At 41.8% G+C, this 15,953-nt stretch overlaps 1 protein-coding gene across 1 annotated transcript in view; it reads left to right on the forward strand.

Annotated features, from left to right (window-relative positions):
• The window catches only part of ttyh2l (tweety homolog 2, like), a 180,863-nt gene that overhangs the window by 26,995 nt on the left and 137,915 nt on the right, over positions 1-15,953 (forward strand). Inside the window, exon 2 of the mRNA XM_060901707.1 lies at positions 4,091-4,263. Coding sequence (XP_060757690.1) covers positions 4,091-4,263 — 173 coding nt within the window. The remainder of the gene's footprint in view (positions 1-4,090; positions 4,264-15,953) is intronic.

The following is a 15,953-nucleotide window of genomic DNA, read 5'->3' on the forward strand; positions in this document are numbered from 1 at the left end:
AAGAGAGAGAAGGAGAGACAGAGTTGTGTGGGTCAGACAGTGGATACTGAGAAGGCCTGAACATGGACTGTATGACAAGCTGATGGTGGAGCTGAGGAATGAGGATCCACGAGCCTTCCAGCACTTCATGAGGATGCCACCAGCCATGTTTGATGAACTTGTACAGAGGCTGACCCCCAGATTGACCAAGCAAGACACCAAAAATCTATCAGAACTTGTATCAAAACGATCCGTTCAGCTCCGTAGTCACAAGCAGTATGCCGCTAAACCAACTTTATACCCCCGCCAAGCCAAAGCCCGCATGTGCAGAATGCAGCTATACCAACGCTTGCTACCGCTAAACCAACGCTAAAGCAACGCCGGCTTCAGCGGTGCACCGCTAAGCCAACGCCCGTGTTTTCGATTTTTTTTCCCCATTTTGTGCGCGGTGACGAGCGTTGTCGAAATTCGGTCCCCCCTCCCTACTGTTCAAGGAACGCTCCAGCAAAGTTCGGGCGGTGTGACCGGGCCATAAGGCATTACACTACTATTGCATTACTTTTAAGTTACTCTCACCAAAATAACTGGAAGTATGGATTTGGCAATCTAAATGTAGCTCAAGACACTCAATTAGCTCATCACACACCCAGTGGAAGGTGATGTGGTATCTGACTGAGCTAGGCTTATGGTTAAAAACACTAGAATATAATAGCCACAGTGATGGCTCATGGCACAATACAAGGAACAATCATCGCAAGAACAGACAAAAGGTGAAAGTCTGGCAAATTGTGATAGAAATACTGTAACTTTAGGCCTATTCATATTAACATTAATTGAACTGTATTGTATTGTGATGTCTAAAGATATGACAGGATACAAAATTAGCATTTCTATGCCTTTATTGTTTTCAAGTTTACAGCATTAAGCATAGTTTATGCTTCATACAAAAAAAAAAGATTAGCCCGAAGGGATATGACTCCATTTCAGAAATTTGACAAAAATGAACATATTATGGCAAATCGTAGCCTACAATAAAACTGGCCTGAAAAAAACCCCACAAGCCTTTTAAATCACAGCTAGACAATGACTATTAGCTATATGAGGCTACCCAGTCACATTTTGAAAAACAGAATTAGAAATAACAAAATCAAAGTGCTTTTAAATGATATTGTAGGCCTATTAGCCCTCGAAGGAAAGGCAGCTCAATCACTTTAGTCTGACTTCCGACCAGAAAAAAAACTCAGTTATACAGGACAAAAATGTAAACAAACTGTCAGCATATCTTCAACAACATACTCCGCCACAAGTCTCCTAACCTCCTGAGGCTGAAGGAGCATCTCAGAGCGGCAGAACGTTAATTTTGGCTGCTTTGTGATTTTATCGCCACTCTCATCCTCCGCTTGCTTCCTTGCTAACTTCATGTTACTATGGCACCTCTGTAAATGCTTAGTTAAATTACTGGTGCTATTTCGGGAAGTGGACAGTTCTTTAGGTTTAGCACACAAAGTGCATTTGACTATGATGTTCTTCACATCCTTATTTTTCACAAACTTAAAGTAATGGGCGTGTGCCCATCTGGAGAATGTGCTATCCGACATTAGATCAGCTGCAGGTTCACTCATCTCTCTCTCCTGTCTGACTAGCCTAAAGGAAAAGGAAGTGAAACATTTTGCGCGGACGTTTCACCTCTGCTGATCTCGCGCGAATTTGTATGAAGGAAAAAAAACCACCACTTCATTCCAGGTTAAAAATGCATTGTAACATGCATTACTGACATTTGTACCGAGTAAAATATTACCAAATTTTTTTCTGTAATGCCTTACATTACCGCGTTACTGCAAAAAGCAATGCATTACAGTAATTCGTTACTTTTGTAACACGTTACTGCCAACACTGATAATAAATAAATAACTGGCCCCATTCACTGCTAAAGTAATTACTTGAAACAAATTATTATTATTATTATTATTATAGTATTAAGACATTTAAATCACACTTGGATGACCCGTGTGTAGTAATATAAAAAGTATTTTTGTTCATAAAGTAGGAAAGAAAAAATTTAATTCATGATTTTTGGTAATTAAAAACAAGATATTTAAAGAATACTTGGAATATTCAATCATAAAATAAATTGATTTCAAAAGATAGAGCAAAGGGGCGGCACGGTGTTGTAGTGGTTAGCGCTGTCGCCTCACAGCAAGAAGGTCCTGGGTTCGAGCCCTGGGGCCGGCGAGGGCCTTTCTGTGTGGAGTTTGCATGTTCTCCCCGTGTCCGCGTGGGTTTCCTCCGGGTGCTCCGGTTTCCCCCACAGTCCAAAGACATGCAGGTTAGGTTAACTAGTGACTCTACATTGACCGTAGGTGTGAACGTGAGTGTGAATGGTTGTCTGTGTCTATGTGTCAGCCCTGTGATGACCTGGCGACTTGTCCAGGGTGTACCCCGCCTTTCACCCGTAGTCAGCTGGGATAGGCTCCAGCTTGCCTGCGACCCTGTAGAACAGGATAAAGCGGCTAGAGATAATGAGATGAGAGAGAGCAAAGAAAAACTCAGTCAGCATGAAATAACCTGGAAAATGAATGCAGGTCATTTTTGACCCGTGTTGTGCATTAGAAGGGGTGTGCATATGTTTTGCATCAAAGGGTTAAAAACTGCACTATGACCAAACAACACGAGCACGGAGACCCAATCCTGAACAGAAGCCTGTAATAGGTCATTTACCATTATAAATTGTGCTGTCTCTGGACTGAGCCTAGCTGCTGTGCTACAACCATTTCTAGATATCGGAGATAAAGAAGAGGTTTGAAGAGTCCTGACAGACATATATTTTGACAACTGACAAAGGTTAAAGTAGAGTTTTTAATTAGTGTTTTGATAACAGCTACTGTTAAGGATTTAGGTATATAGCCTGTGCTTCTGTGGTTAGCTCTCTAAGAGCCAGTGATGTATCCATTGTATCCCTTTGGGAAATTTATTTTGATCAGGAAATGCACCATGGTCTTCTGACAAAATTAATGTAATGACTAAAAATCATCAGGCAATTACGAACCCTCTTAAAGAGATTGGTGAATATTGTTAGCAGTTTGATACATCCATCCATCCATCCACTATCTGTAGCCGCTTATCCTGTTCTACAGGGTCGCAGGCAAGCTGGAGCCTATCCCAGCTGACTACGGGCAAGAGGCGGGGTACACCCTGGACAAGTCACCAGGTCATCACAGGGCTGACACATAGACAACCATTCACACCTACAGTCAATTTAGAGTCACCAGTTAACCTAACCTGCATGTCTTTGGACTGTGGGGGAAACCGGAGCACCCGGAGGAAACCCACGCAGACACGAGGAGAACATGCAAACTCCACACAGAAAGGTCCTCGTTGGCCGCTGGGCTCGAACCCAGACCTTCTTGCTGTGAGGCGACAGTGCTAACCACTACACCACCGTGCCACCCAGTAAGAAAATATTATTTGTTCAAATTGTGTACACCATTTACACAATTCTCAAAACACCAAGATGTTGAAATAATTTTGCAAGAGAATCTATTTCCACTATCAACCGAGTTTTTATTCTATTATGCAACCTGAGCTGCTTTATTAGTGATGCTATTTGCTGGTGTAATAGCTGGAGTCTGATGTAATTGACATTAGAGGACTCCAGATATCCTATCACTTGGTAAATGTTTTATATTTTAGTGCTTGAATGGATACTGTGGCTGCAGGCTCCTAATCAGACCTTTGTCCTCGTTTATTTTCTCAGTTTTATTCATCGCTCTGTCTTTTATGCGCCTCTCCTTCAGGGTGTACAGTAGTGACTCAGGGGTCACAAGACTGGACTATTTTTGATTCACTCATGTTATCCTATGACTCTCCGTTTTGAGTGATACTCTGATCATTTGTTGTTTGCCTTGATACATATGGGTTTCCATGATATTGTGAAAGTGCTCTATTCATCTTGAGGGACCACACACACACACAGCATTAAATCACACGTAACCTGTGATATATGTCAGACTTTTTATCAACTTCTCAAGCAGCTGTTAACTCTGTGTGTGTGTGTGTGTGTGTGTGTGTGTGTGTGTGTGTGTGTGTGTGTGTGTGTGTGTCTTATTTGTAGTCTGTGATCTTTCTGGCCTGCATAGCAGCTATAGGCCTGGGCTTGAGCCTGTTGCTGCTGGGCATCTATTTAAGTTGCCTGTGCTTCTGGCATAGGGAAGAGGCCGAGGAGACCAAGAGGCCCGATACTTGCTGCGTCATGTGGGCTGCAGTGATCACGGGTCTGGTCATATGGTGAGTAAATCAATCTCACTTTCATAGTTTAGCCCTAGTTTCCTGAGGCCATGTAAAGGTATCTGAAGGTAAGAAGGATTGGCGAGATCAAAGGTTTTCATCCTTTTTGGGGCAAAGATACATCAAAGGTCAAACCAGAATGTTAAAGCTTGAAGCTGGTTATACAGCGGTGCTTGAAAGTTTGTGAACCTGTTAGAATTTTCTATATTTCTGCATAAATATGACCTAAAACATCATCAGATTTTCACACAAGTCCTAAAAGTAGATAAAGAGAGCCCAGTTAAACAAATGAAACAAAAATATTATACTTGGTCATTTATTTATTGAGGAAAATGATCCAATATTACATATCTGCGAGTGGCAAAAGTATGTGAACCTTTGCTTTCAGTATCTGTTGTGACCCCCTTGTGCAGCAATAACTGCAACTAAACGTTTCCGGTAACTGTTGATCAGTCCTGCACACCGGCTTGGAGGAATTTTAGCCCATTCCTCCGTACAGAACAGCTTCAACTCTGGGATGTTGGTGGATTTCCTCACATGAACTGCTCGCTTCAGGTCCTTCCACAACATTTCAATTGGATTAAGGTCAGGACTCTGACTTGGCCATTCCAAAACATTAACTTTATTCTTTTTTAACCATTCTTTGGTAGAACGACTTGTGTGCTTAGGGTTGTTGTCTTGCTGCATGACCCACCTTCTCTCGAGATTCAGTTCATGGACAGATGTCCTGACATTTTCCTTTAGAATTCGCTGGTATAATTCAGAATTCATTGTTCCATCAATGATGGCAAGCCATCCTGGCCCAGATGGAGTAAAACAGGCCCAAACCATGATACTACCACCACCATGTTTCACAGATGGGATAAGGTTCTTATGCTGGAATGCAGTGTTTTCCTTTCTCCAAACATAATGCTTCTCATTTAAACAAAAAAAGTTCTATTTTGGTCTCATCTGTCCACAAAGTATTTTTCCAATAGCCTTCTGGCTTGTCCACATGATCTTTAGCAAACTGCAGACGAGCAGCAATGTTGTTTTTGGAGAGCAGTGGCTCTCTCCTTGCAACCCTGCCATGCACACCATTCTTGTTCAGTGTTCTCCTGATGGTGGACTCATGAACATTAGCCAATGTGAGAGAGGCGTTCAGTTGCTTAGAAGTTACCCTGGGGTCCTCTTTAGAGATGGTTTTGTAACCTCTTCCAGCCTGATGAGCATCAACAACGCTTTTTCTGAGGTCCTCAGAAATCTCCTTTGTTCATGCCATGATACACTTCCACAAACATGTGTTGTGAAGATCAGACTTTGATAGATCCCTGTTCTTTAAATAAAACAGGGTGCCCACTCACACCTGATTGTCATCCCATTGATTGAAAACACCTGACTCTAATTTCACCTTCAAATTAACTGCTAATCCTAGAGGTTCACATACTTTTGCCACTCACAGATATGTAATCTTGGATCATTTTCCTCAATAAATAAATGACCAAGTATAATATTTTTGTCTCATTTGTTTAACTGGGTTCTCTTTATCTACTTTTAGGACTTGTGTGAAAATCTAGTTTCTTGTTTTAGGTCATATTTATGCAGAAATATAGAAAATTCTAAAGGGTTCACAAACTTTCAAGCACCACTGTAGATTATGAAGAATGTCACACACATTTTGATATAATATGATATGTATTATCATATTATAATGCCATTAACAAGATTTGACCCATATTGCACTACAGTAGAATGTCAAATAATTATCGAACAGTTAAATCAGTCAATTACTGGTATATAATTTATGAAAGTGCATCAGAGCACAAACTTGTCTTACAAAGTGCACATCAATTACAGAGAAATACAGTGGTGCTTGAAAGTTTGTGAACCCTTTAGAATTTTCTATATTTCTGCATTAATATGACCTTAAACATCAGATTTTCACACAAGTCCTAAAAGTAGATAAAGAGAACCCAGTTAAACAAATGAGACAAAAATATTATACTTGGTCATTTATTTATTGAGGGAAACGATCCAATATTACATATCTGTGAGTGGCAAAAGTATGTGAACCTCTAGGATTAGCAGTTAATTTGAAGGTGAAATTAGAGTCAGGTGTTTTCAATCAATGGGATGACAATCAGGTGTGAGTGGGCACCCTGTTTTATTTAAAGAACAGGGATCTATCAAAGTCTGATCTTCACAACACGTTTGTGGAAGTGTATCATGGCACGAACAAAGGAGATTTCTGAGGACCTCAGAAAAAGCGTTGTTGATGCTCATCAGGCTGGAAAAGGTTACAAAACCATCTCTAAAGAGTTTGGACTCCACCCATCCACAGTCAGACAGATTGTGTACAAATGGAGGAAATTCAAGACCATTGTTACCCTCCCCAAGAGTGGTCGACCAACAAAGATCACTTTAAGAGCAAGGCGTGTAATAGTTGGCGAGGTCACAAAGGACCCCAGGGTAACTTCTAAGCAACTGAAGGCCTCTCTCACATTGGCTAATGTTAATGTTCATGAGTCCACCATCAGGAGAACACCTGAACAACAATGGTGTGCATGGCAGGGTTGCAAAGAGAAAGCTACTGCTCTCCAAAAAGAACATTGCTGCTTGTCTGCAGTTTGCTAAAGATCACGTGGATAAGCCAGAAGGCTATTGGAAAAATGTTTTGTGGACAGATGAGACCAAAATAGAACTTTTTGGTTTAAATGAGAAGCGTTATGTTTGGAGAAAGGAAAACACTGCATTCCAGCATAAGAACCTTATCCCATCTGTGAAACATGGTGGTGGTAGTATCATGGTTTGGGCCTGTTTTGCTGCATCTGGGCCAGGACGGCTTGCCATCATTGATGGAACAATGAATTCTGAATTATACCAGCGAATTCTAAAGGAAAATTTCAGGACATCTGTCCATGAACTGAATCTCAAGAGAAGGTGGGTCATGCAGCAAGACAACAACCCTAAGCACACAAGTCGTTCTACCAAAGAATGGTTTAAGAAGAATAAATTTCATGTTTTGGAATGGCCAAGTCAAAGTCCTGACCTTAATCCAATCGAAATATTGTGGAAGGACCTAAAGCGAGCAGTTCATGTGAGGAAACCCACCAATATCCCAGAGTTGAAGCTGTTCTGTATGGAGGAATGGGTTAAAATTCCTCCAAGCCCGTATGCAGGACTGATCAACAGTTACTGGAAACATTTAGTTGCAGTTATTGCTGCACAAGGGGGTCACACCAGATACTGAAAGCAAATGTTCACATACTTTTGCCACTCACAGATATGTAATATTGGATCATTTTTCTCAATAAATAAATGACCAAGTATAATATTTTTGTCTCATTTGTTTAACTGGATTCTCTTTATCTACTTTTAGGACTTGTGTGAAAATCTGATGATGTTTTAGGTCATATTTATGCAGAAATATAGAAAATTCTAAAGGGTTCACAAACTTTCAAACACCACTGTATATGTCAATATATTCATTCCAGTGCATTTTTTTAGTGCAATATATTCATACATATTCTATACATTGTGTATATTCTATCGAGCACTCCATTTTCATTTTTATTTTTTTATTCTATTTATTACATTCTATTTTACTCACTTTTTTTTTTTTTTTTTTACTCACAACCTTCACGACCGAAGAAGTATTTCACTGCATGTCATACTCTGTATGATTGTATATGTGACAAATAAATTTGAATTTGATCATGAGCAGCAACATACTAAAATACAATAAGCGAAATAAGACAAAACATTACTCCATTAATAGCACAATATAAAGCATCAGCCTTTTCACTGAGTACAAGCGTATCCCAACAAACACACACACACAGAGGAACCTTTATGCTCACAACATGGAACTGACCACCTTTTCCTGTGGCTACACACACACACACACACACACACACACACACACATACATATATATATACAGGTAGTCGTCGACTTACGACTGCATTTGGTTACGACTGACCGGTCGTAAACCGATCTGGTCGTAAGTCGGCCTATGTTAAATGAACGTAAGTATATTGTGATGTGTAATGATATTGTAATCATCTTAAAGTCTTATTTTATCAACATTTTCTTATTTCATTACCTCGGCTCATTATTTGGTTTAAGTCAAACACTGCATACTCAGGGGTGAAAGTTACTTTTATTTCTTGCTGGTACATTATTTTGAGCCGTAGTGCGTGCGCACAGCATGCGCCGAAAAAGACACCTAATTATTTATTATTGTCTACTTATCAAGCATTCACTAGGACTTCTTATCACTCAGTAGTACTAGTATAGTACTTTTTTATCACACTATCACTCTTTCATCCACCTGTATCAGTTTTTCTCATCTCATTATCTCTAGCCGCTTTATCCTGTTCTACAGGGTCGCAGACAAGCTGGAGCCTATCCCAGCTGACTACAGGCGAAAGGCGGGGTACACCCTGGACAAGTCGCCAGGTCATCACAGGGCTGACACATAGACACAGACAACCATTCACACTCACATTCACACCTACAGTCAATTTAGAGTCACCAGTTTACCTAACCTGCATGTCTTTGGACTGTGGGGGAAACCGGAGCACCCGGAGGAAACCCACGCGGACACAGGGAGAACATGCAAACTCCACACAGAAAGGCCCTCGCCAGCCACGGGGCTCGAACCCGGACCTTCTTGCTGTGAGGCGACAGCGCTAACCACTACACCACCGTGCCGCCCCTGTATCAGTTTTTGATTATAAATAAATTGCAAACACATCATTTCAACAACACAATCGTTTTAATTACATTTTTTTTAGCTGAACAGTTGAAAACTAACTTTTCATTTTGGACATTGGACACAGAACAGTGTAACAGAACAGAAAAAAGAAAGTTACTTTGATTACCAGCTGCGCACGTTATAGCACAAGATCTGGTTAAGCCGTACGTGCACTGTAGCTCGCTCGTTGTTTGTCCAGCGAAACACTGCACACATAATAGCAGAGGCTGGATGCAGTGTTGCCAGATTGGGCGGTTTTAAGTGCATTTTGGCGGATTTTGAACATATTTTGGGCTGGAAACTGTCAGCAGTATCTGGCAACACTGGCTGGATGCTGCCGGGAGCTGGGGCGGAAACTGTCTTACGCTCAGCTAGCTCAGCTGGGAAACACTTGCCAGTCATAACCAGATGGTCGTAAAGTCGATCGGTCGTAAGTCACATAGGTCATAAGTCGACGACTACCTACCGTATTTTCTGGACTATACGTCGCTCCGGAGTTTAAGTCGCATCAGCCAAAAAATGCATTATGAAGACGAAAAAAACATATATACGTCGCACCGGACTATAAGTCGCACTTTTTTGAAGGGTTATTCTATCCATAGAATCTGTGATTGTATCTGATAAGCGGCGCGTGGTTACTGCGCGACTGCATTGTTTATTTAATAAACGAACAGCTGAGCAGCGATAACGCGCCCTTTGCCCTGTAAGTAGCCTAGTCTGATTATTTTAAATATCTACTACTATCTTTAATACTATCACTATCGTTATTACTAATAGCCTATATTATTATTATAACTAATATTAGTAGCCTATTACTGATGCATTAATCAGTTTGCTTTTAGATTATTTTTACCGGTAGGGCTTATTATCGCCCCATGGCTCTTTCATCTGTGTTATTAAAGCTGTAGTCATCATCGAGGAGTGTCATTCTTCATTTTTGTCGAATTTTATTTCATCAAATCAGAGGTCAAGTAGGCTATAGGTATATCATCTCCAAAGACAGGTACGGTAGTAAAAACAACCGTCTAGTGAAAAAAACAACAACAACCGCTTTTAAATCCCCTACTTAAATCCTTAAAATGAGTCATTTAACTCATGTCTTGTGTGATCTGATCTCCAATGGTGAAATAAACCGGTTGTGATGAGTACAGTCTGTTATTTTAGAAGATAAATGTAATATATAATTTAATATATAGACTAATAAAAATTAATATTTTATAATATAATATCACGACATATTACTGTCTGTAACTGTTTGTCACTAAAGCGTTTTCTAAGATCATAATGTCTGATATTATTATTATTATTATTATTATTTTACACACACAATAAGCGCATGTGCGTAAAGTTATAGTAAACCATCCCCCGCCTTTTTCTTTTTTTTTTTTTTGAGTCGCCGGACCCACCCACCTCCTGCGTTCTGGGACCTCCCACTTCACAAATTAAGCACTGCCTAAAATCACTACATAACTTATTTAAATAACTATAGGCCTATCATTAATAATAAAACACAGGTCAATCAAGTTTATCAAGCTGATGATTTCACTCCAAATCAGCAAATCCATTGAATTCCTCATCCTCGGTGTCGCTTCTGAACAACTCTGCCTCCAGCGGCAGATGAAGCGCCGTTTCCTCTTCTTCTGCGTGGCTGTCGTCAGACTCAGCATCAGCTCCAGTTATTCCGCGGTGGGAAAAAAAAAAAACATATATACGTCGCACCGGAGTATAAGTCGCATGGCCAGCCGAACCATGAAAAAAAGTGCGACTTATAGTCCGAAAAATACGGTATATATAATTTTTTTTTCCTGGCATATTTGTCTTCAAGCCCTTCATCAAAAAAAGCACTCCCCCACTGTGTTGGGTTTTAGTTTCTATGACAGCATCTTGACAACATATCACCACTCACTGCCATATGACTGGTTGCCTGTTTAAAAGTATTGTTTCATGAGTCTGTATATAAATGCATTGGGTTCCTCAAAAATCCACAGCACGCTTCACTTTGCCTCATGTCACACCAGGGTGCCGCGGCATACTGGTTGAGAACCAGTGGATTAGATGACTACACTGGGGGACAAATCCTAAATTCTCTGAAATAGTAGAAATACACATCATTCCACCAAGAAACATTTAGAGCATACTGCCTCAAAATACAATCCCAAATCAGAAAAGGTTGGGACAGTATGTTGAAGTTGAAATTAAATCTTGAAAATGATGATTTCTAAATAATCTTTGGCCTGTATTGTACTTAAAACAACAGCAGCACATTATTTGAGGTCTTACCTCATGGATTTTATTGTTTTTTTGTTGTTGTTGTTTTTTTCCAAAATAAACACTTATTACAATTTTTGTTCTTGCAACACATTTCAAAGAAAGCTGGGACAGTAAATCCATCCATCCTTCCATTATCCGTAACCACTTATCCTGTGCACGGTTACAGGCAAGCTGGAGCCTATTCCAGCTGACTATGGGTGAGAGGTGGGGTACACCCTGGACAAGTCGCCAGGTCATCGCAGGGCTGACACATGGAGACACACAACCATTCACACTCACATTCACACCTGCGGTCAATTTAGAGCCACCAAATAACCTAAACTGCATGTCTTTGGACTGTGGGGGAAACCGGAGCACCCGGAGGAAACCCACACAGACACAGGGAGAACATGCAAACTCCGCACAGAAAGGCCCCCGGTGGCCGCTGGGCTTGAACCTAGGACCTTCTTGCTGTGAGGCGACAGTGCTAACCACTACACCACCATGCCACCCTGGGACAGGAAAGCATTTACCATTTTGTAATGTTGCCATTTCCTTTTACAACATTTAAAAGATGCATATGGACTGAAGACACCAAGTGATGAACTGTTTCAGGGGTTATTTTGTCCCATTCTTCCTGCAAATGGTGTGCAACAGTACAGGGTTGTCATTGTATTATTTGCATTTCGAAATTCACCACTCATTCTCTACTGAGGAGAAAGGAGACAGGTACCCTCTCCTTCCAGAGCCATGCCTTTGTAATGTATACAGAATGTGGTTTTGCATTGTCTTGTTGAAATATCCCTGGAAAAGATGTCGTCTTTGAGGGTGAACTTTGTCCGTGATTAGCTTAATCACAATATTTCCTGTCTTGAATCTAGTTAACAGACTAGCCTTTTTGTAACCTAAGTTTAATCTAACTAATGTTACATGGGGCGAGCTGGCAGCCAGCCACTGTGATGAGAGTGCTAAGGCTGCTTTTTGTAGTCTACTTAGCAGTCTACTCCTTAACAAATTCCTGAATTAAAGAATAACGAGGCTACATAAATAGCCTTCGTCAGATGTTTGTAAAATTAGCCTACTTATAAATCCTTCTTTCTACACCTGTCACCCACAGACAGACAGAAGCAGGAAGCGTTCAGTTTCCTATGGCAAGCAGACCACCATTACACCAGCATTTGCAGCTCAGAAATATGAGTGCAACTCTAAAGAAGCACAACAATTAAACAGAGCTCTGTTGGACCAGCTCCCCATGTATACGGTTGACAGAAACCTGGTGAAACAGCTGCACAGCAAATATGACTTGCCAAAAAGGAAGTTTTTCTCAGACACAAAAATCCCCAATTTATATAATTGAAACTAAGGCTGTGCTTAGTGCACAACTGGCCCATCAGCTGTTTCTCGCTTGCACCACAGACCTCTGGACCAGCAGAGCTGTGGATGCATACCGTACATGAATGTGATCATTCAGTTTATTATTGACATCTGGGAGATGCTGTCCTGTTATGTGGGATGTTCACTTATGCATTCAGATCATACAGGGGAGAACATCAGGGAAGTACTTGAAGAAATGGTATCCCAAACATGAAAGCTAACAATGACACAGCTTAGTGCAATCACAACAGGCCTTGCATCGAATAACATCAAGGCAAGGGGCGGCACGGTGGTGTAGTGGTTAGCGCTGTCGCCTCACAGCAAGAAGGTCCTGGGTTCGAGCCCCGTGGCCGGCGAGGGCCTTTCTGTGTGGAGTTTGCATGTTCTCCCTGTGTCCGCGTGGGTTTCCTCCGGGTGCTCCGGTTTCCCCCACAGTCCAAAGACATGCAGGTTAGGTTAACTGGTGACTCTAAATTGACTGTAGGTGTGAATGTGAGTGTGAATGGTTTTCTGTGTCTATGGCCAAGTTTACATTAGACCGTATCTGTCTCATTTTCTTTGCGGATGCACTGTCCGTTTACATTAAAACGCCTGGAAACGCCGGGAAACGGGAATCCGCCAGGGTCCACATATTCAATCCAGATCGTGTCAGCTCCGGTGCTGTGTAAACATTGAGATACGCGGATACGCTGTGCTGAGCTCTAGCTGGCGTCGTCATTGGACAACGTCACTGTGACATCCACCTTCCTGATTCGCTGGCGTTGGTCATGTGACGCGACTGCTGAAAAACGGCGCGGACTTCCGCCTTGTATCACTTTTCATTAAAGAGTATAAAAGTATGAAAATACTGCAAATACTGATGCAAATACTGCCCATTGTGTAGTTATGATTGTCTTTAGACTTGCCATCCTTCCACTTGCAAGTGGTAAGTGACGCACATGCCCGACATGCACTGAGATCACACACACAGCGACGCAGGGCCGGAGTGCGCACCCTCCAGAGGGCATTCGCTGTTCAGGGCGGAGTGATTTGGAGCGCAGGATGCCTGCAGAGCCGAGCGTATCCGTGTATTGGCGTTGCTGTGTGCAGGCGAATCGTGTATTGGTGTTGCTGTGTGCATGTTAATCGTTTTAAAAACGTTAATCTGATGATCCGCTGATACGGTCTAATGTAAACCCCACCTAAGTGTCAGCCCTGTGATGACCTGGCAACTTGTCCAGGGTGTACCCCGCCTTTCGCCCGTAGTCAGCTGGGATAGGCTCCAGCTTGCCTGCGACCCTGTAGAACAGGATAAAGCGGCTGCAGGTAATGAGATGAGATGAGAACATCAAGGCATTTAAGGGAAAGTCCTATCACTGGCTACGTTTACATGCACGTCCAAATCGAGCTGCTGTTGGTAATCGAGCAAAGGGTCCCAGCAGGGGTGCCAGAGAAATCCAATCCTACATGCACAAGTGAAATCGGGCTATTGTGCAAGGTGCATTGTGCACCCGAGCCACACGTGGCGCTACATGCCCCATCGTGTTGGTACACTTCCGGTTGTCGTCATGAAGAAGAGCTATAGTGTTGCCAGATACTGCTGACGTTTTCCAGCCCAAAACATGTTCAAATCCGCTAAAATGCACTTAAAACACCCAATCTGGCAACACTAGGTTCCGTGTTCAAGCTGTAGACTATGGCTACAAACTGTCCGGCGCAGACCACTGTTTTGTAAGACAACTTATTTTGCACAATAATATTTTTCTAAAGTCCATTTTTTGCTTACAAAAAATATTTTTTTTTTTGCTTACAATTTAACTTATGTCTTAATAAACACACAAAAAGTTCAGTTGTTTTGTTTTTATTGACATTCTTCAGATATTGGACATATATATACACACACACACACACACACAATGACTTGTTTATGTACACAATTCACAGCTATGCAACAGCTGTACAGATGTATTTGGTGATACAGTAAGTGAGCTAAATTTTAACAGTGCAAACAATGCCACAAAAAGAAAAGATTCATGCCGTTGTCATGCCGACCGAGGCTGTTGTGTTTCCCGCTTGTGGTCTCGTCACTCGTCACTTCCGGAAGTAGCTCGACAACTAGCTCGATAGGGTATACATGCGCAAAATAGCTCGGCAGAAATCGCATAAACTAGGTCGTGTAGCTCGATTCCGAGAAATCAAGTTCGGTTCAATTTCAGCCGAATTAAGGTGTATACATGGCATTTTGAACTTCGATTTCAGTCGAGCAACGGCAGAAATTCGATTCTCTCTATGTGCATGTAAACGTAGTGACTGGGTTCCTTGCTTTGGCCATAAAGCACAGGCTGTCAAAAAAGGCTGTAGGTGTCAATTATGTCAGCACGTCTTTCAAGACTTAGGAAGACTGTACGTGCATTCTCTCGGCCAAACAAAATGTCAGAATTATTCCAGGAGAAACAAACTCTCCTCAATCTCCCAATCCACAAATTGATACCTGATGAGTCTACCTGCTGGGGCGCCACACTTCACATGGTGGACCGCTTCTGTGAACAGCAGCAAAACATTTGTGCTGCTTTAGCAGAAAATAGACACAAATGGCAGCTTATGTCCACTGGTGCAAATGCCAGCACACTGGAGACGGTCCTGCAGGTCCTGGCCCTCTGAGCACCTTTACAGATGCCCTCAGTGCAGAAAAGGACACCACACTCTCCTCTGTCATCCCTATATTGTGGAAGATAATGACACATTTACAGGACACTGACACAGACTCTGTGCTTGCTCACAATTTGGAAATGAGATATGCAGATGAGCAGCTGCAAACACTCTCAGGTCACCGACCCCCCCACAGGGGACTTTTAGGACTGTTAGCAAACACACATCTCAAGCTCCTTGAGTTTTTGTGCTAGAAACATTCAAGTAACACCACTAGAAACCTTGACTCTTCTAGTTTTCATATATCTTTTAAACAAACTTTATCTTTAGCACTTTGTAAAGAGAATAAAAACAAATCTTACGAATTTCAGTACTTCAGCCTCTTAACGACACACCCATCAGCTATTCATATGTTAAGCACATGGAACATCAGTGTCATCATTCGCTCATTGTGTAGCAAGGGGAGGTGAGAACATGCCCCATTTCACCGGTATGGACCCTTTTCACGTGACGTCACGACAAACGCGGCCGCCATTTTGGACGTGTACTACCAGTAGTTTACCACAGCCAACACTGAGGAACGGCAGCAAAGAAAGTTTTTACTTTCAGCAAGACTTCCATCATGCCACTATATTGTTGTGCACCTGGATGTAGTAACCATCAACAAACAAGGCAAAGGTTATCATTTTATCGGATCCCG

This window comes from Neoarius graeffei, chromosome 20 (genome assembly GCF_027579695.1).
Source record: "Neoarius graeffei isolate fNeoGra1 chromosome 20, fNeoGra1.pri, whole genome shotgun sequence".
In the NCBI taxonomy this organism is placed as follows: Eukaryota; Metazoa; Chordata; class Actinopteri; order Siluriformes; family Ariidae; genus Neoarius; species Neoarius graeffei.